This window comes from Empidonax traillii, unplaced genomic scaffold (genome assembly GCF_003031625.1).
Source record: "Empidonax traillii isolate 1590-97213 ecotype Southwest subspecies unplaced genomic scaffold, ASM303162v1 scaffold547:size421747, whole genome shotgun sequence".
Classification (NCBI taxonomy): Eukaryota; Metazoa; Chordata; class Aves; order Passeriformes; family Tyrannidae; genus Empidonax; species Empidonax traillii.
In genome coordinates, this window is record NW_020955740.1 from 123,446 (window position 1) to 145,374 (window position 21,929).

Sequence of the window (21,929 nt, forward strand, 5' to 3'; positions counted from 1 at the left end):
GCTGTGCTGAAACTGAATACAATCCTATTTTATAAAAACCAGTGGTCACTCAGGAATATCAGTTTCAGTCAGCTTGAGAAGCATGTGTGCCCCATCCCAGTGACAAATCCAGTATCAGGCTCTACCAAAAACAAAACCATGTGATCTGTTGAACTCATCAACAGGGCTGGAGATCAGAAAGGGTGGGCAGCATGCATGTTCCTCTGCATGAAATCTCCTGGTAAAGTTTGCATACAATGGGGACCTCAGTTGTTGGGGCAGAAGTCTCAGCAGCAACGTTGCAAGAAACTCCTGGCATCCAAGTCAGACTTCTTCAGATGTTCATTGCCAGATTGATAAACTAATATCAGAAGAAAGATCAATTTTACAATAAATTATTTCAGGCCCTTCTCTCTCCCCATCTCTTTCACCAAATTAGAGACATTCAAAAGCAGTGCCTTTCTCTGAATTGACCCCATGCAGGGAAAAGGAGACACCTCAGCCAGCATTTACTTCTGTGTTTAGAAGGAAGGAGGCAGATCTCTCCAAGTACTAGATGCTGGTAACAGCAGTGATTTTGTTTGCATTCCAGCAGTCCACACAGGCTCCCACATTTCTTTTGCCTGGAAATTTATAGTGTCTCACCCCAGGAAGCTCTGAGTTAGTAAAATGAGAGATGGGTCACACGCAACAGGGAGACAAAGAGAGCACAAGACAATAAGAAACCTGTGCTGAGCTGTACAAGAAGCAGATGATGGATATGCACAGGACAGGCTGATCTGAAGTCCTCGGGGATTCAGGGAGAGTGAAAGACCCCCCTTCCCCATCTGCTCCTTCCCTTTTCCCCCACTGAAACCTGACAGCTAAGGAAGTAAAAAAAGCAGAGAATCTAGAAAGGGACACGGGAAGCTGTCAATATGCCACAGGGCAAGGAAGAAAGGAAATAGCATGGAGGAGATGTAATCAGTGTGTGGGAGGTAAAATTCCAGCCCTGCTGAAATCTATGGCTGATACCCCCTCCACTTCCACAGACACAGATGCCACCTGGAGTGTCATGCAGAAATACTCCAGTTCTTTCAAGAGGACAAAGATCTAGAGAAACCCCATCATTTTGTCAGTGTTTATGAATCTGTGCTCATACCTCGCCTATATTCAGGTTAATGAACTCCTTGTTTTTCACACTCAGTGCCTGGAATACTCCTGAAATGAAAAACAGGACACCAGTGCTATAAATACACCTCATTCATATTCATACACGAGCTCTCCATCCCACAATGACGAGTGGCCATGCCAAGGAGAGGAAAGGCCTGGCACAAAGGCAGATTGCTGAGGATTGCTTGGTGCTGGTAGCTGCTCTGACAAAGCAAGTCCTTGCAAGAGGAAATGTCTTGCTTACTTAAGGCCTTTGAGCAAGTCTCACCTCAGGACTTTTCTGGAAGTGGTGTCCTGAATTTGCTAAACAGTCAGATTTAGATGATTCTCCAAAATGAAGCCAAGCAATTGCATTTCTTTATATATCTTATTTAACTTTTATCTCTCAGTAGCCTAATACTTCTATTGCTACAGACTGAATCAGAAAGTAAAGAGAAGAACAAAATAAAAAAAGAATCAGTCAAGAAAGTTGACTTTGCTTTTCATAGAGTGAGTTGTGTTTTATTTGAATTTGGAGCCGCAATAATGACCACTTCAGCATACATCCAGCCATTTTACCTATCTCTACTACTGCTGCTCTGGAATGAGAGTGACCCTGTGCACAAATGAACTGAGACCTAGAGTGCCTTGATGTACAGGGAAACATATCTGCAGCCAAAAGGGGACAAGTTACCTAAAGGGCACAGAAGAGACCCGCCCAAGTGCATGCCAATTGTCTCTTTGCATGAGGCACAAGAAATATTTGAACCTTGAACTTCTGCAATCCCAAATTAAGCTCTCGAGTGAGCCACAAGAAGGGCTATAACATGGACTTTACTGGCATTCTTCACATGCCTTCTACATTACTGCAGTTTGTGAAGGAAGCTCTATTCACATGGGGAAATTTTTCATTAGCAGCAGAACATTTTTCACTTCACGGGAGAAAAGCCATTCTAAAAGTAAATGCTAAACAGAGCTCCTTTCTCTTAGTCATGTACACACTTCATCTTGGATATTTTGCAACATGCTCAACAACAGCTGAAAGTGGAAATTTTTTTCTTTCAAAGGGGAAAGAATTCCAGAGGAAGAAGATACTCACGACTTGCATTCTCTAGGCGAATTAAGCAGTTCAGAAAATCATCAAATTCAATCTGGAACTGTTCATCTGAGTACCGGAGGACAATGAGCTGCAGCAGGTAGTTGTTGAGTTGGTATCCTTCCCAAAGACACACGCACAGAGAAAAAGTGAGCGACCTTGTAGGCTCGGGGGAATCTACAGATCTCTGTTAACTAATCTTGAAAATCAGTTAGTGGGAGAATACTTTGCGGCACACATCCATCCGGAAAACAATCTGACCACAAAGATCTTTAAGCCTGCAATGAGTAATAAACTCTGAACAAGAAATTTTGCAATCAGCGCAGTTTCTTGACCGTTCATGCTGTGATGTATAAGAGACCATTCTGTCTTCTTGAAATTGGGAGGGATTTCTGCAAAACTATGTGCTTTAATAAAAATAACTTGGGATGAAATACTAATTCAGTAAGTGCTCTTCATAACAAGCATCTTACTCACTATTCCTTCAGCCCTTGAGGGTAGATGGACTGCAAAGTGGCTTGTTTCAGAGTATAACCCTGCACATGCGTTGAGTTTAACAGAACTCAAGATTGCCCTGACTTACTGCCCTGCAGGATTGGGGATACCTGGGCTAAGATTAGTCTGCTCAATGTGCCCAGGTCCTCTCTGGGGTTTAAAACTCCCGTGTTCAGGAGCACCTTGCCTTGTAATGGAATTCTGTTCCCTTCACCTACATCTGATCTGCCAGATAAAATGCAGTGCTTGTCTTACCTGCAGCTTTAAGAGCACCACGAAGCTCATAAGAGGACATGGAGCCAGATTTATCAAAGTCAAACTGAAGAAAGATACTCTGTTATGAAATGAGCACATGGGAAGCTCAGTATTAGAATATGAAAGGGAGCACAGGTATGGCATGGAAAGGCAAGGTGTTTCTCTCTTACTGCATAGTATAAGCATTTAAGAAAGCTGACGAGTTTGGTCTAGATCCAGTCTGATTTTATAACTGAGGAGCAAATCTCAGTCCCAGTTCTCTTTGTCATATGAATAGGTTGTTGTGTCTTAAAAAAGTTCTGCCAAATTCAAGTGCTGAAAAATAATGAGTTCCTCTTCATTAAAAATTCCATGATTTTAAAAAAAGTGATGTTATCTGGAAAGAACATATTTTTCTGACAAAGCCTCTTAATCTCCTTCGAAGTTTTTCTCCATAATTCTGAACACTGGAGATAAACTGTTTACCATGAAGTTAAGATTGTCACTTACTCATCTGCTTCTAGGTATAAAAGATATGAATAGCCACATTCATGGTACTACCAAGACAACTAGTCAAACAGTTTGAATTTTGATCTACATTTTAAAAGATTTTTAAGCTGGAGTTAAATTACATCCTTTCAATGAGACAACAAATATGACTCTCCTTTGGAATATGAGTTATTTAGAGCTGTTGTCACATTCAGACTAAAATTTTCCAGCAAATATACTTTCAAATCTTCCTACAGGACCCAAGGATTTCTCAAGCCCCCTTGTTAAAAAAACAGTATGTCCTTTGTTGAAAGACATGTGGCATTAGTACCCAGAAAAAGTGTTTGCCTTCTCTGATGGGCTAGACAAGAAGTAAAGAACTGCATATTTTGAATGCTTTGGTGAAGCACGAATTCAGAAAAACCTATTCATGGCCATAAGGAAGCAATTATGATGTCTTTATTTGAATATTCAGTCTGTGGCCTGATTCTGCAGGCCTACTTATTCTCTCTGCCATATACAGTGAAAATGTGTTTAAAATTACAATCAACACTTGCCCAGACTTCGGTACAGTTTACTCCTGAGAGATCAGTAACGAAAATGCAGTGACTTAGGAAATTACTGTTTCCACTAGTCATGAATCATCACTTTCTTCTTCTGTACAACAACAGTAATGGAAACTCCTTAAGTTTCATTTTGACTGGCTTGCTTATTAGTGTCCATTGCATTCTTTATCCCAAACATAGTTGATTTGCTTACAAAAATCTTTGTTATTTCCAGAAAACCATTATGGTTTAGCATCAGAGAAAGCTAAGAATGTCTTTGACTATCCAAAACAAGCCCCCATGCTTTTAAAACATTTGTGTTAAAATTCATGGCTTGTAAACACTCCTGTCTCCATTTTTGCCTGCACATACATAATAGACTATTCAGGAAGTAACTCATAAAATGGAGAAACAAATACAATGAATAATGTCACCTACTATCCATTTCTTCATTTTTTCCCAGAAAACTTTGAACTCACTGAATTCCAGTTTCCCATTGCCATTGGTCTGGTAATCTAAACTAAGGAAAAAGACTTGTTATATGAAGGTCCAAATTCTGTCTGAACTTGTCAGCAAGTTGTCCCTTCAAGCCAAAAACATTGACTGGAAAGCCTATGGTGCTGCTGAAACTGGGATTTCTCATGAGGTACAGCTCCAGCAGTTTCAGTCATGGCTGTGGCTGTGATACTTGAGAAACATTATGTGATATAAAAACACAGCTGAGTAATTCAGACTTCACAGGAGGAAGAAAGACAGATTGTTCCAAGGCAAGAACAGCTTTGGATGTAAATGGGATATAAATGATTCAGAGAATTAAATTACCTGATTAAAACAAATTGCTACTGTACCCAAAGGGGTTAGTCAATCAATGTGCTATTCAGTATTTTTATCTAGAAACCAGGCTCTGTTGCAACGGCTCAACCAAAAATTAATGGGAGTAGTGGGGTAAGGCTGGTGACACCTAGTCCTTATGACCTGAAATAAATGTCTGTATAGCAATTCTGAGAGGTAGTGATTAGATCTGCCTGGTCTTCCCCCTTCCAGAAGTGTGAGTGACTTATTTTACTGAGTTACTGATATTCCCCAAGCAGAGTTCACTTGCAGGATGGGGCGTCTGCTCTGAAATGCTAAATAAGGAATGGACCCATTCCACCTCCCTTTTCCATCTTGCCAGGACAAAGCCCTTGCTCAGATGGACACTAGCTCAGCAAGTATTCACAAAAGTCAAAGCACACCAAGCGGTGTCTAGCTAATGCCTGCTGTTATTTAAGCATCTACACTGGTGACATTATTGAGGGCACCTACAGATCCCAAGAACATTATCACTTCTGCAAAGACTCTGCCTTTTTACCCAGCCAGGCTTTTCTTCTTGGAGTCATGTGGAACTCTGTCCCCGCTCCTCACTGCAACATGGTGACTGTTGCCAAGGAATTTGGTAGCGTGTGACACAGAGGACACTCTGCCAACATTGACTTGGGTTTGCATTTGTCCTTGTGCTCCAAATAGCATGTCCAGAATGGGGTGCTTGTGTCTGTGTTCCTTGTGCTTCTAAAGCAGAGGAAGAGATACCTCCCCATTTGTTCAAAACTATGCAGAAATTTGCTTGGAAGCATTGCAAATCATGGAAACTATTTAGTTATATCCTAAATAGTAAACCTAGGACTCCTGCCATGCTCCTGGGTCAAGTGCAGACCCTGGCTCTGTGCCAATACCATTTAAGGATGAGATGTGAACATGGACCAGCTCCCTACTGAGGTTTGGTTTTTAAGGGAGGAAATTTAGGACTGGTCCCCTGTTTCTCACTGCATGTGCAGGGTGACAGGTCTGCACTGAATTTTAATATTGTGGACACAGCTTTAAGAGGATAAAGTTTTGTCTGTTTTGATTTTCTACTAGAAATGTTCGGAGGATGTTACCTCTGTCACGGACTGGAGCAACAAAATCAAAAGATAAGAACATCTCAGCTGAACAAGCAAGACCTAAACCAAATATTAAGACACTCCCTTTGTTAGGACTGTATCTGTTTTGTCTCCCATGTAACAAAATTTTTTATTAGGAAAGCATACTGCAAAAATAGCTGTACCTGAGGAGAAGCCACATTAAGCAAACTCAACAGGCACCGGAACATTACAAAGGACAACTCTGATGGGGAAGTACCAGGGCTGTGATTCATCTCATGTAATGTCTGAGCAGTCATTTAGCTTCCCTCAGTTAGGTACACCCAGAACAATTAATTACACCATCCTTTTTGCTATATCTACAAAGGAAGTCTAGAAAGCTAGCTTAGATGTAGACACCTACACCACAAGTGCCTAAATTTGGACAGATAACTCTCGCCCACATGTCTGTTTCCTGAAGTCCCAGAATCTAGCTGAAAGACCAGATTTTCCAGTTTTTAGACTGGTTGTCTAAAAGCCACAGCTTTGGTATCAGCAATTCTGAACACTCTGCTGAACCTTAATTTCTGACCCATAACTTACATGCACAACTCTGTCCAGACAACAGACTTTTCTTGAGTTATGTCTTCTATGCATTTTTCAAAAAACCACAGCTTGAAAAAGTGCACTGTTCTACACAGAAGTAGCTTGAGATCTACTTCTGAAGGTGCTCAACATTAAAGCACCTGCATCGAAGTCTGCAGCAGGAAACAGTCTGTCTTGAAACTGCTAACCCCAAATTTACAAAATAGAAATCAAGATATAACTTTCACATAGGTTTCCTTTTTCTTTGGGTAATGTTCTGCCATGACATTACCAAATTTGTCTCTGACACGCATGCCAGGTAATGCTATGGACAACTATATTCAGTATTCATTTAGCCTTACAAGCACTTATTTGAAAGGATACATCCATAAGAGAAATGATATTTCGGCATGAAATGAGACTTAAGTTCTTGAATTTGATGTTCTTTGCTGAAAAAGAACAATAATAGGAAAGAAGTCATTGGGCAAAAGATGTCTTTTATGAACTGAAAGTAGAAAACAGGATTCATGAGCAGAGATAGCTGACTATTAGTCCTCATTGTGGGAGGACCTGTGCACTGGAAGATGAAGGCAGCTCTCACTACAGACAAGTCACAGCCCAGATAGAAGATGTATTTACTGAAGACATGACAGGAAATACTGTCCTTGTTCTATAAATCAGGAAGTGAGGTTTAGAGAGTAACAGATTTCCCGTTGTACAAAGGACCTGTAGCAGGGTCATGAACTACGTAAAGGTCTTAAAAGTTGCAGCCCAGTCAGTGCCTGTCTCTTCCCAGCAGAGCAGTAGTGCAGCAGAGAGCTGGCCTTGCTGAGCTGACATGGATCTTCCTGGAGGCAGGGCAAGCTTGTGGTTAGATCACGAACCAGATGTTTTCCTGGCTCTGCCCTGGCTGGATGAAGGACATCAGGCAGGGGTTGTAACACAGCCTTTATTTTTCTATTTGCAAATGAATTTAATGGCAGCTTTTATAAAGTTCTAAGCCCCTAACTTAGAAATTATTAGCACTTACTTTTCTTTAGTACAGCATTCAGAACATACTCAAGTTCTTCTGCAGATATCTCCATGTCCTAACATTAAAAAAAAAAAAAAAAAAGTGAAGCGTCTGTTACTTGAATGTTTCTGTAATCAGACATACCAAAAACCTCAGAAACATAAACATCACCCATCTGTACTTCATCGTAACTCAGGAAAAGAAAACCATACAAAAGCCAGAAAAGGCTAAAAACTGAAGAACTGGCAAATTCCATGGAGTGCTGCTGTTCATAATGTCTGTCTGTAGGAGATCTCAAGCGAGAACTGATGATTCAAAGAAAACTCAACTGCAGCTGAACATTAAACCAGGTAGGTTCCCTCAGACTTTGAGTTCTAGATTTGGTCATCCTGCTTGCTCACCAGGGACTGCACCCTTCTCCATCTACACATAAGGCATGGTGACATCTGGTGCCCAAATAACACACTACAGTTAAACATACTCCTCCCAAAAGAATGTCACTTTTTTTCACCTGGTGCTGTGTGGGAGCTGAAGTGTTTCCCTTCTTTCTACATCTTGTTCTGACCCACAAGGGCTGTGCACTCACCTTTCCTGAAATCTGCTCAAACAGTGCCCGGAACTGTTTTTCTTCTTCAGTTTCATCTGGGCTTGGTGTTGGGAGCAGAGGCTGCAACACCAACCACACAGGTTATTATCAGAATTATAAAACATGACACTTCTCCTGCACATAGCCTCTCTGTGCATTGGACTATAGTACATCTTAAAATAAGGGTACCTATGCTCCTGAACGTCTCTAGATCTGAGGCCTCCCAACCATCTAGTTGCCCAAGAAGAGTCTCACCCCCTTGTTCCCTTCACCTGGGCAAGTGTGTAGTGTGACATTGCCTTGGCCATATCCAAAACAAGAGCACCCATCCTGGAAAACAACTCTCCTCTCATCCCACTCCTGCACATTCTGTTTCCCTGGTCCTTCAACAACCACAGCTCTAGTGAGTTCTCTCCAGTGGCATTGTCCTGGCACCTCTCACCCCTCTTGAGAGCACCAGCCAGAGATGGCTGAACTTCAATTAACCCAGCACCATCCTGAGCCTTGAAATGCTTTCATCTGGCTGCCAGCTGAGTGCCTCAGTGCAGTTGCAAGACTGTGGAGTCCAGGCTTCAGTCCACACCAACGAGCACAGATATGGAATAGTGAGTGTACAGTCACTGCTATGGTTGGGGTGACCATGTGGACAGAGGGAGGAAAAAGAAGGCAACAGCACAGCACAGGAGGCAAAGAATCAAGCTTTGTTTTCTCTATCCATAGAAGATATAACATGGGTGCTATTTAATGCACTCTAGAATGGCCATGGTGACACTGCTTGGATGCTCACACATTTTATGACTGTATGGATGTCCCCCACTTCATTATGCTCAAGGACGCAGTCTTTTAATGACACCGAGGTGAGTGAACAGAATTATTTTGCCACTGAACACAGACCTGAGATCCCAGAAATGAAGATGCACTTGTTTAGCTGGTCCCTGGAGGAGAGTTTTACTAAAGAAGGACAAATGTGATCTTGGCTTAGCTTGTTTCCATGGAAAGGCACACCACAATAAATGCCTTATTTGCAGGGATAGTCTTAAACAGGAGCTGACTCAGACTCAGCTGCAATTACTGCTCAGGAGGCAGACCAAGCCATTCAAAACCAAAAAGAATTCATTCATTTCAGTAGGCACGTTCACGTGCATCACGTTCATAAGCATTCCCTCTCAAGCCCTGAAGATCTGGAGAAGTAAAATAAAGTTATTTGTATACAAAAAGAAGGTGGGTCTGTGGACATTCTCTTGCTTCTTATTTTTTCATAATATACAAAATTTTAAAAGATGTGAACAGCCATGCGCCTCCCCGGTGCTAACGGGTGTGCTTTCACTGCACACGTGGTGGCTGACACCCACCTCTAGTGCTGGCTGACGCCGACTGCCTTGAAGTGGATGCAGAAGGCTAACAATTATGATTTTGATTGTTACAGCTCTTTTGCCATACTCAGCAGAGCTGAATGTTTCTGTGACATACACAAAGCTGGCAATTGTGTAACATTTCTGTGAAATGAACGCGTTTTAGCCTAAGACAGTAAAAGCAATGTATGCCGGCTTCTGCTGAGCTATTCTCTTGCTATTTTCAGTCTGTGGACTTACCTCAGGGAGATCAATGGCAACATTTTCATCTAGATCCCTGGAGAAAACAAAACCTTATTTGGTATATGGAGACATTCAACATCTGCTTGGGTGGAAGCTTGCTTATTACATTTTCCAGAGGTAAATGATAAAACAGCTTCTTTTACTGAACAGGTTCAGTTTAGATAAAAGTCATCAGAAAATCAGACATTTGCACTTTTCAAATTTTAGTATAAACCCTTGAAACAGACTTTAAGCAGGACTCAGAGAAGGCACAGCTGTGCATGTTGTCTGCTAAAGAATTAATATCATTCTTTATTCATTGTGAACACACTTTTTCCTCAACATCCTTTTTTATAAAAAAATTGTCCTTTGGACATGCTCTGGGAGAAGACAAAGAGGAAGCAAACCCTGCTGCATTCACAAATTCCCAAGCAGGCAACTAGCAATGCTTCCCTGTCAAGCTTACAGCAGATTCACCACGGCATGCCCTATTTCCCTACCTCCTAAACCTCTCTGAAAAAAAAGTAGGGTTTAGCAAAAATGGGCCAACGCAGAAAACCCCCAAGCCATCAGGAGCTTGCCATGCCAGGTCTCTGCTGTAGGGCTGCGTGCCCAGCAGCCAGACTCTCCCCAGTAGCCACCAATCCCATGTGCAGGGGAGCACTGGAGGGCCCAGGGCCTGCTGCTGACTTACTCAGTGATGGCCTTCTTCTCAGAGAAAATCCTCAGGCAGAAATCCGCCTCCTGGTGTGGCTCAAACGTGGTTGGAATAAGAACGTAATCACCTGGTGGCAGCTTGAATCGGTTGGATACTTCCCTTAAATTAATGTAGGTTTTGCTCCTGGCCTTGGAGGGGTGGTACCTGAAGAAGTCTTTGCCCAAGTGTCCGTCTCTGCCAGGGCTCTAGGAGGAGAAAACAGGCAGTGTTGCACTGGTAAGGGTGTGCTGGAGGCTACACTTGCCACTTTCCTAATCACAAAGCCAAACTGCCTGACACTCACTCCCCGCTGTGATCCTGATTCTCATCCCCTCACCCTGGTGCTCACAGCAATGTAGCTCCCTGTAGCAATGTAGCTCATTTGACCTTATGGCAAGGACCTATTACCAGTGTGCTTTGCCACTCAGAAGGCAGTCTCAGATGACTTTGGGATTTTGTCTTTCTACTTATTCATTCCCTGTCGTTCAACGTCACCATCTCAGACACGTTGTCACAGAGCAGTAACAACAGATTTGTCAACCTTAATCTCACTCGGTGACAGGCATCCTTGTGTGTGATGTGCCCCAAGAGGCTCAGAAGCAGCAACATCCTCTCTCTGTGAGCCAGGCAAGGGGATAACAGAATCATGGGCTTGAGGAGTCTATCCTGGGAACCCATGGCCCCATACAGACTCCTAAATCCTTCTCTGAGAGGACTCCATCCTCCATGGGGCTTGATGTCACTGAGAAGATTATTTTAAGAGCAAGGACCCTAAAAATACATGATGACTGGCAGGGATAAAAACCCAGAGAAAGATTCGAATACCAATAATGTAGCTACTGCACTGTAAAAGCAATAGAGCACCTCATATATAGAGTAGCCAATGGTTAGCATTTCAGCACCAAATTTCTTGAGTTTGCGGCGCCCCTTTTGCATCAGGGCTGCAATGAATGTGCAGTCATCTTGTCCATCGTCTCTCTCTGTCAAATGTAGCTTGATTTGTGGATTTGTCCAGAAAGTCTCTGCCAATGTAAAGAACACCAGAGATTATTTTTTGCCTCAAGAATAATAAACCACCATGACTAAAAAAAAAAAAAAAAAAGGACCAAAAAAAGATGAAAAAAGATAATTAAGCTGAGGTTTCATTCAAACTTAGTTTTTCCATTAGCTATCATGCTTCTTTCCACTAAGCTTTGCAGAAAATAAGGCAAATCCCAAAGTTCTTCACTGAACTAGGTGTAGAAAAGATTTTACGCCAAGTGCTTTATTAAGTCACTATGGTTTAAATAACATTGTCAGATGGGATTTTGTTAAAAGCATATAGCTACAATGATTCCACAGTGCTGTTGCCAGTTTGCAGCAACACAGTTCAGATCCAAGACACTGCTTTAGAGCCACATAAACGTGTTGGCAGAGCTGGATTTTTTGTCTCATTTTACACTTACTGCTGCAGTTGAACTGACTTATTTGGACCTAGTCCTGTTCATGCAAATGCCAATGAGAGGTAAATCAGATCCAATGAACTTGAGAGCAAAGAAAGCAACTCTTGTGCTGCAAAATCTCAAGTGAGACTATATGAACGTTTATCCCTCTGCTCATTGCTGGTCTGCTCATTCAAATCAGCCAGTCATAAAGCCCACAGTTTGAGTCTCCTCATTCCTGGTTTGTTCATCCAAATCATCCAATCACAGGAGGTGGAATGGTCTTATCTTTAAAGTACAGTGCTCTTAAAGCCCATGGTTTGAGTTTCCTCATTTGTCCCTTTGGCTGGATCCTGCTGGTTAAAATTCAGCTGAACTGCCCTGCACCCACAGTTCTGGTGATGGTGTAACTGGAAAGGTAGCTGAGGGTGGGGAAAGACTTCAGTGCCTGCTTCTCATTTTCAAACTACTGTCTACCTACCTAGAAAATTTCTACATCCTCCTGCAGTGGATCCCCGAACCCAGCTCCCCTGGTGGATGGTCACTTCCCACTTGTGGGCAGTGTTGTCTTCCAGGGCATCTGGAGTCAGGTTGCAGATCTCAACTTTATCAAAATGCACTTTGAAGTCTTCAAATTTCATCCTGAGCGAAAGACACGGAAAGGAACAGGCAGTCATTCATTTCAGTGAAGGATGTTGGTAGAAATATTTACTCCCCAGAGTCCCAGGGCCAGATCACCAGCTCGTAGAGAGTAGTTGCGGTGACCATGGATATATGCCAGTGTACAGCAGGAGAAAAACTAGCTTTCACTCACTGTGGTGTAAAGCACAGGCAGCCTTTTTGTCTGCACCTCCTACACCTTTCTTTTTACACTACAACTCTTTTGATTTTATTCAGTTACAACTGATAGCACTGCAAGGGTCACATGTGATGGATTAGTCAAGCCATGGTATGATTATCAGTCTGCACTGCAATTAAAGTAATGTTTGGGTCTCTGCTAAGGTTCCTAGGTTCAAACTGTCCACCCTCACCTCCTTTATGGGTGCCTAGGGCCCTGTCCTAGGCAAAAACATACACCAAATATGACAGATAAAGTTTGTTTGGACTTGAGAAATGGCTCCAACCTGCCCTTGAAGGTGGCATAGATACTGCTGCCTGCTATTGTGTCACGAAGATTACACTACATATATTTTATACCCAAGGTGGAGACATGTACATGGTCATGGGAAGAAGGAAGCAAATGTCACAATATGGGTAGTTTTGAGCTGCTAGGCTGGGCTGGTTGAAACTATCCTGTTCAGCATGCCGAGAAGCAGATAAGCCACGTGATTTTATCTAGCAGGTAAAAGGGCAAAACGATACCAAAAGTCCTGCTGGCCAAGGAGCCTGGTTCAGGACTGAGCAAACAGCCAAGAGAAGGGACAGCCAGAGACAGGCACCACTGGGCACAGTGTACAGCCATGGAACAGAGGCAAAAGGAACACAGCAGCGAAGCTATCTGAGACACAGCAGATTGCATGATTTGCACTATAAGGACAGGAGGACCATAAGCCATAAGCCTGAGGGCAGCCTTGCTAGACTGAACTTCTCTTTGTAAATGAGCAGAGGTATTGGGCCTTCCTGAGGGCAATTTGGCATTCAGATGTGTTCTCTGCTCTGAATTGCTATCTATAAGAACTCCCGTATCTCCATGGACTATAGAAATAACATTCAGAAATCAATATCCCCATTAACAAATATCTATAACTACATTTTTTGTCCTGTGGGTGTTGCCTAACATCAAAATGAAGTAGCAAGAGAGCAGAAGCCCCCCAAGAGCAGAGTTTATCAACAGTAGTGGCAGATATGACTCAGCTAGCCCCCAGTGTGACTCGTCAACCATGGCCCATTCCATTTTCTTCCTCACAAGAAACAGATGCCTGTGGTGGTATTAATTTATACTTGCTATGGACCATTTTACAACTTTGTTTTGGTGTGGGAAGAAACAGCAGGGTTTGCTTTCCTCAGCTCTGTCCTCTTTCTTGTCAATCATTCCCATTTACTGCTTGCCTTAGGCACACCTAATTCTCACTTTGATGCTCAGTAGACTAAAGCATGGGGAGCATGGCAAAATCTGTCTGTAAGTCGCTCTATTTCCCGTTCCGGGCTCTTTGGAAATGTGCTGCAAAGCAGATGAAGGAGTGGCACTCTATACATTAGATTAGTTGTCTAAGAGGTAAAAGACCTGTTCTGACTTCTCTAGAGTTGTTCTGGGTTCATACTTATGAAGGGAAGACTCTGACCCTCTGATTTCAGGAGGGAAGGGACTAGGGTGAGCGAGAAGCTGATTTCTTAGCCAACAGCAAGATACTTCTTTGTGTCTGTTACAAGCACCTGGACAAGACTGATCTGAACTGCCAATATGTAGCCAAAATATCTTTGGGGTAGTTAATGAGGTCAGAAGGACAAGACTGATCTGAACTGCCAATATGTAGCCAAAATATCTTTGGGGTAGTTAATGAGGTCAGAAGGACAAGACTGATCTGAACTGCCAATATGTAGCCAAAATATCTTTGGGGTAGTTAATGAGGTCAGAAGGTAGTTAATGAGGTCAGAAGGCCTTTCAAATACAAACTAAAAAAGGAGTAAAAGGTCTTATCAGACCATGTTTCCTGCCTTGACTGACTTATCCCATGTAAGGTGTCACATCATCTGAGTACTGTCAGTCAACACAACAAGGCAGCACAGCTGTAGAGGAATACATGTTCTTCTCTTTCCTCACTTGATGGTTTTAATGTCTTTAGGGATACCACACATTATTGCTTATCCAAAGTCTTTATGGGAAGCCAGATGGGGAAACCATCAAGGTGTGGCTTAGAGAGGGCAAAGAGGCAAACACTCCTTAGAGAAATACACAGAAGTCAAAAAGCATTAAGAAAAATAAGTCTGATGGATGGGGTGGAGAGTTTAGCTAGTACTGCACTTGCCTGACTGGTTTTGGAAGCATTTCTTATCTTTTGCGTATGATTTTTGTCCACTTAATCCCTTCAGTGGAAATTTCAGTCCCAATGGCTTTTGTTTCTGATCTGAATGGCTGAGATGCAGGATGATGAAAGCCAGCACTTGTCTGGGTAGCTCAAACTCATACATTTTTATTTGCCTTCTGAGGATTTACTTAACTATCAGCTTAGCTCCATTGAATAGAGGACTTTCTAATGAATTTCATTGCCCATTTGATGCCTACTTGCACACTTTTACCTCCATTAGATAGTCAAGCTTTAAATTATGCCCTGTATCGAGCGACTTGCAGGAATTATTTGGGTTCCATGTAAAGTCTTTGTCTCCTTTTCATTCACCCCATAAGCTCCAGCTGTAGTCAGGTCAAAAACAGATGAAAAAAACCCAAAACCCGAACAAACCCAAAAGCTTTTTGGAAAGACTGGAAATGTCCTATTGCATTTGCAACGTCAGTAACAAAATGACTCAAAATATCCTATATAAAAATATAGTAATGGAGGAGCCACTGGGCCTCCCTCCCTCCAGACCTATCAAAGTTTGGGATAGCTCTTATGTGCTACAGTATAGGACTTAATGTGCTATACTGTCTATCTCAAGTAACTTTTCAGGCCTCAAGCTGAACTTTGGTTTAACTTGCAGGAAAAATCTGGAATAGCAGCACTGCATACCTCTCTAGATTTACTTCTGTGTAAATGAGATGAGCATGTGGTCCTAGAAAATGTGATAAGACACACTGTCAGTAGTGCACAGTGTGGCTGATATAGTGGGGGACCATGTGCAAGTCAGCCATCTGCTCTGTCTGAGATCATGAATTTGGCATGAAGAACACTTCACACTTCTAAAGCAATTTCCACCATGTTGTGAGGGTTTTTTCCCTTTCATTTCACCTTTTCTTCAATTTTTCCATAATTTCACACATATCTTGGTGTTCTTTTACTTTCTGCAATGAGTAGTATTGCTTCTCAGGACTCCCTTCTCTTCCAGTGTATGCCTAGCATCAACCCTGAAGGCATTTCATAGTTGATACAATACAATACAATGCTTCCTTCCCTATAGCCTGACTTTGTTCATAGGAAGGATTTAAAGAGTGTTACATTCACGGGAGACACACAGTATTTGAAATATACTAATGCCATTAACTAAACTGAGCTTAGAAGACTTTTGTTGTTAAAACAGATACAGGCACACATGAAACACACAGAAAACAAAGTGAGCATTCTACCTGCCCTCTCTCAGACAGAAACTTAGGCAGAATTTTCCTCACACAGAGACTTCTTCCTTATTGTTTGTTTTGGCCACTTGCACCTTGATTTCTGACTAGAGTCACACACTTCAAAAATACGTGGCTTACCAGAACTCTCCATCATCCCGTGCTGCCTGAGATAGGCGTCTCTGCTCTGATGGGCTGACTGAATGCCACTCTGGAGAGCTGCAAGAAAACAAACCCAAGCTTTACTACAGGTATGTGGCAATTAGTTTTCCCTGGCTCAGAATGACTGGGCATAAAAGCAGGCTGTTCTTCTTCCAAATGTATTTTATTTGTATGGCTTACACAGATGTAGATGTGTTTATGAGGCTTCCCAATCCTGCTGGCACTCATGGTCACAGAGACACAACTAATACAGCTGGAAGCAGGACCAGGTCAAAGATCCCAGTGCTCCTCCAGAACGGTCGTAACATTGGTTACTGCCTGCTCTCAGAACTGGGACTGCTGTCAGATGTTCAGGTTGGATATAACAGGGCTAATCATAAATCTCAAGATTTTGGTAAGCCACGCCCCTCCAACACCCCTACAACACCAGCTGTGGCAGATCAAAACAAACAAACAAAAAAAAACCTGATAAAGCTTTTTTGAAAAAAACAGAAGTGCCCTACTACATTTCCAATCTGACATAGCAAACAGTAAGTAGCAGGCACCTTGTGTTGAGGTTTTTAATTCCAGCAACCGCTGCAAAATGTTAATACACTTTCCTGTATTGACCTGCAAGCCCCTCTGCATCTTAAGCTCCAGAAAGCCTCCCAAGTGCAGAGTCAGAGCTTTGCTTTGCAGAGACAGCCTTTTCACTAAACAGCACAAATTGCCAGATGCCTGTCCTGATCATAACCTCTATGTCTCTTATAGATTTAAGCAGTCACTATATATGCCAATTATCCATATTTTTCTTCAGGATAACAAAGAATCAGAGCTGATGTGGACATATTTAATTTATTTCTGAGTCATGCTAAGGACAGGGACATTCAAAGTAGTCCCACAGATGACTATACGTCTCAGCAATATTAAAGGGCCAGACAGGTTATGGCTCCTCTCCTCTACATCTGTGTGAAGAGAACAAACTTCAGTAGAAGAAAATGAAACTAAAATGAAGCCATGCATATATGCAAAAATACATTGTAAGTGTATGTATTGTGAAGTGTATGTTGGGGAGGAATTTAGTGCAGTTTTTATTACTTTTTTTTTTAAATTTTGTATTGTTTGCACTTTGTTTAGCTTTGGAAGTAAAACTAGACTGGTTTTCAGACTAATCCTGCCGTGTGTTTTTGTGTCCTTTCACGTGGGTACCACGTGGAGGGGGTCTCATTTAATGGTCATACATTATTATTTATATAAGTAGCAACCTTGCAGGTTTCTGCTTGTTCCTGATGTGTTTAGAAACCCCAAACCATAAATGCAATTAGAGACTCATAAGCTGTTTAGAGGGGGTAATACAATATCAGTTTCATGTTATTTGCAATAGTACACAAAGTATGGATGTTGTGTTACGAGTACTACAGCAGCAGGCTTGTAAAAAAATGAACAAAAAGATCACTCCAAATGTATAACTTTTAGAATTGATGTGAGGATAGAATACTCTTTTTCCAGAAGATTTTGGTACAAGGAGATAGAGTTTCACTTAGAAAGGCTTCCTGCCTAAAAGATAACTTTCTCAAAGGCAGTTTCAATGCTTTCCCTTCCCCTGCATTCCAAGGGAAGTTCTCAGTCCCTCTCTCTGATATGCGAGAGGACAGAGATAATGTTTACAGAAATGCAACAGGGTTGCTGTGGCCTGGGGCGAGTCGGGGGGGCTAGCGATGATAAAGCCGGCAGCAAACAGGAGGTTGGCCTTTCCATTGAGGCCCAGTGCTGTCTGTAGCACTGTGAGATTTTTGTAAGTTCTTTGTGTCCTGGCCTCCAAAATTAACCTTTCTAAATCCTTTGCCCTGCCTTGGCATTTTTGGGGAAAGTACGGTATATATTTCACCTTACAATGGGGAGTCTATTAAAATTAACTTATCTCATTTGTATTAATTCACAATTTGTGCTAATGCTAGGTTTTTGGGGCTACACAACCTTGCCAGTATCCCTGTGTTGAACTGCCTTGAAAATGCTGACGGAGACATGTTAGAATGGCAGTAATACTGTTATGCATGTGGAAACTCTTGATTTAATTTTCAGTGGAATAGCTGGGGCTGCAGAAAACTATCTGTGGAGCAGAAGCTGGGATTTGGCCTTTGTGATTCCGGAGTGTATGGGACGGCACACGCACTTGTCACTCCAAGGACCGTTCCACTCGACCTGTCCCCAGGGGTTCCTTATCCTTATGAGCTGCACTGGCCGGCCCCGATAGCTCACCTGAGGAAGAGGGAAATAGAGAAAATATCAAGTGTCAGTATTTGGGGAGCAGGACTTCCAAGGGCTGGGCAAGCTGGTGTTAACAGCTGGGCAAAAGGTGCAGACTGCCACAGGAGATGTGGGAGGGAAAGTTGGATGGAAATTTAGGTAACTTCCCCAGCATAACTTCCCCTGTCACCTGAGGCTGGGGAGACGCTCCCTTATCTTTTCCCTAGGTCTCTCCTTGCCCCCCACACTGCTGAACGTACCTCTTCGATGCCAGTCACAGAGTAAGCGTGGCCCTTTATGAGGCCAAAGGGGGTTCGAGCTTCTGACTCAGCAGCACTGCTGGTCTGAAATACGAGGAAAAAAAAAGTGAATCTCTCTCTTCAGAGTGAGATCGCAACTGGTGCCACCTGGTCCTTTTCAAGCAGCAGGTGGGAGGTCAATGGCTAACCAGTACTAGGAGCAGGAAACCCGTCTTTCTGCTCAGTGCAGGCAGTGACGGTAGAATGATGCCCTTTTAGGAAATGATATGGGGGTTTTTAAGCATTGTTTACTCAAGAGCAAAAATTAAGTGGTTCCAGGGTGGAATTCCTTCACTGCCCCATGATTTTGTTTCAGAATCATCTACATTTCCAGGATCTCAATCTTAACTCCCATTCAAATATAGTTTGTGTCAGCTAAGGGATGGGAAAAAGTGCTCTCAGACTGAGATCAGGTGTTGATTTGGTCTCAATTCTTGTAAAAAGACATTGATGGACAGTGATGATAGTTAAGGGTCCCATCAGCCTGCTGAGTATCACACTCTCTGTCTAGCCCAATAAATATTTAACTAGTCTTTGCAAGCAGCAAAGCTTCTTCGGGAGAAAAAGTGAAACTCAAATCAGAAACCACTGAAGCCCAAAGTTGAGGGCACAGTCTTGAGTGAAAGAGTGAGCTTGTGGAAAAGCTGTCCTCTCAATCAGGTAGACAATGGGAGAGAGACAACAGGCCTCCTTCTGCCTGGCCATAACTTCAGTGATGAGGCTTTTGGTCAGAGGGCAAATGAAAGCCTCTCTCCTTCTACCCCAGCCTGAGCACTTCCCTTGCCTTTGTTGCAAGGATCTGCAAGGGAAATGAAACATTTTGTGCTTGGTGGGAATTTGCCTTTGCTCTGAAACCATTTTCTCCAGTTGCTCATTCTGGTGGAGAAACCTGGCACACATTTGTTGCTGAACTGCCTTTCCTGCTGAGCACAGTCAGCAAGGAGCAGAAACTCTTGCTGTTGAGCAGCTCAAACATGTTTTACCAGAAAGCCAAGGACATGCAGACAGCTCCTTTTACCCTGGGTCTGTCACGCCGGCAGAGCAGTGTAAGTAACCAATGCAGGTACCACCCACCAGCAACCTTTTTTCCGTGAAAACTGGAGGGTTTAGTCACTGGAGTGATAAAACTGAAATACCCTAAGACATAGACTTTGTTTGCAAACAAGCACACTGATCCCAAAAGCCGTGAGGACTTGGGGGAACTCAAGACAAATGTTGCAGAATTCAAGGCTGAAAAACCCCCCAATTTTGTTGTTTCCGGAACCAGTTAGCCCTCAAAAAACTATGGCAAATTTAATGCCAAGTGACCAAATCAGTGAGAAAATAAAGTTCACTCCCACCAAGTGCTAATACTCATGTCATTATTGCCTTAAATATACTGGACACCATCTACTGAAAGGAGATTAGCTTTTTCTTTTCTTTTGAAAATTTGTACTAAGGACTACATTAATATTACATATATACCAGTTCATAGCTATTATTGGAAGAGTTAAGTCCATATGCATCTACTTTTCATTAACTTAAACAGTCTTTAAAAAGTAGAGCTTTTAAACACAAAACCTTCAAAACTAAACTGTTTCTTACTTACATCAATAGAGCAGCCCACCATTGAGCCTCTTTTCAGGGCTTTTTCTAGGATTTCATAGAAATTGTCAGGAGCCGCCTTAACATCATACATTTCTCCTATGCCTCCAGTGAAATCCTCCATGGCTTCTATTGTACTGCCGCCTTTCAGAGCCTCATAGCTTCCATTCAACCTGGAAAACACATGCTGACTGTGACAACTGCTTCCAAAACCTTGAAGATACCTATGCTTGAGAGCATTCTCGCACGTGTGTAAAATTGCAGCAATGGCACTGAAGTCAAAATAAGTACCCTCGAAGGCACCCAGGATACATGGGAGGAGTAACAGGATCATTCTGCTTTCCTTTTTAGAAGCATTTTTAATTCATCCATTTCTCCACATTGTTAAAGTCTGGGGCTCTTCTTTCTTTAGTGTGAGTTGTCTGGTTGGCAAGGACTGAATATTACTGTGTGTCAGATGCGTCAGTGGCTTGCTACCTGCCAAAGCATTTAAAAATGCAAAGTTAGCCAGAACAATCAATTGAGGTCTCAGCAGAGACTCAAATGGCAGGATTCAGGCTTTCATTCAATGCTATTGCTATCAGCTAGGTTGTATTTAATGATGTGCAGGAAGCTGGAGCAGCTCACAAGAGATGGTCATCTTTAGATCAGGGCAGCAGCAAATGTAAACCATCCGTTTCAAAATAATAATAATAATAATAATAATGATGATAAAAAGCTGGCTAGAAACTGTTCACTAGAATTGCAAATAGCATATGAACAGATTGTGAATAATGTATGTACAAACAACAAAATCTGTTTGTGCAGTGTGACTTACTTGGCATAGGCTTTCTCTAGCAAGGCACTCCAAAATTCATTGAGATCAGCTGAGTGCAGGAAAACCAAGCGGCCTTTGAAGGTGGGTAATCGGTCATCAATCACAACATCCAGCCACTCGTTGTGCTGCCAAAACTGTTTAGAAAGGATGGGCATGAGTTTGCTGAAATATGTCATTTTTTGAGCATAGGATTCTGGTGTCCTAGTATTTCTAACCGTAAGTTAGGCTTGATTAGAAGACATATGTAAATCATCTGTTCCCACTCTACTAGGCTAGGCTGCTCTCTAGGAAGGGTAATCTATTTTAAGAAAAGACTAAGACTAGAAGTGTAGACCTGTACTGAAGCTTCCTGTCAGGTTAACATCACTCATGTAGCTACAGAAGTGTTCCTCACATGATTCAAGACACCTTTAAGACATACAATATTACAGATCCCCATTCAACTCCTTTAAGGACTGATATCCTAAGTGAGGTTTGTGTGCCCAGGAAACATGAAATGATTTCTAATGCCGTGTATCTCTTCACAGAGCAGGAGTGTATGTGTGTGTGCCTGTGGGAGGCTGATGTATCCCTTAGGTTGTTTCTTGAAACATGAACAACAGCATAAGCTCAGCAATCCATACTTTTTCAATGTCTCCTCTGTAGTATCTGGCAAACCCACTGCAAAATAAACCACGACATGTAATGATGGAAATGTGTTTATGCTGTGCCACATATTCATCCTACCTGGAAGTGAAATATTCCAGCATAATCTGGCCCAAATTTTTGATCCAGTGGCACCACTCTTGCTAGTGTTTTTTCATTCAGTGTGAGAGAAGCTATGGCAGCTAAAAGCCAGCAGTCACCTGTGAATTGAGAAGCAAAAAAAAAAAACAAACCTCATTTTCTTCCCTTCAAGAAGAGAAGGGGCAAG

General features: G+C 42.3%; 1 protein-coding gene across 1 annotated transcript in view; it reads right to left on the reverse strand.

Annotated features, from left to right (window-relative positions):
• CAPN9 (calpain 9) overlaps positions 1-21,929 on the reverse strand; it is a 27,118-nt gene continuing 5,189 nt past the window's right edge. The window contains exons 3-20 of the mRNA XM_027897547.1: positions 21,743-21,861; positions 21,017-21,150; positions 20,204-20,372; positions 18,577-18,660; positions 18,243-18,328; positions 16,070-16,147; positions 12,203-12,363; positions 11,165-11,322; positions 10,298-10,506; positions 9,622-9,658; positions 8,030-8,110; positions 7,462-7,519; positions 6,816-6,880; positions 4,408-4,476; positions 2,957-3,035; positions 2,210-2,326; positions 1,121-1,179; positions 1-340 (exon numbers count right to left, since the gene is read on the reverse strand). Of these exons, the coding sequence (XP_027753348.1) occupies positions 314-340; positions 1,121-1,179; positions 2,210-2,326; positions 2,957-3,035; positions 4,408-4,476; positions 6,816-6,880; positions 7,462-7,519; positions 8,030-8,110; positions 9,622-9,658; positions 10,298-10,506; positions 11,165-11,322; positions 12,203-12,363; positions 16,070-16,147; positions 18,243-18,328; positions 18,577-18,660; positions 20,204-20,372; positions 21,017-21,150; positions 21,743-21,861 (1,790 nt within the window). The 3' untranslated portion in view covers positions 1-313. The remainder of the gene's footprint in view (positions 341-1,120; positions 1,180-2,209; positions 2,327-2,956; positions 3,036-4,407; positions 4,477-6,815; positions 6,881-7,461; positions 7,520-8,029; positions 8,111-9,621; positions 9,659-10,297; positions 10,507-11,164; positions 11,323-12,202; positions 12,364-16,069; positions 16,148-18,242; positions 18,329-18,576; positions 18,661-20,203; positions 20,373-21,016; positions 21,151-21,742; positions 21,862-21,929) is intronic.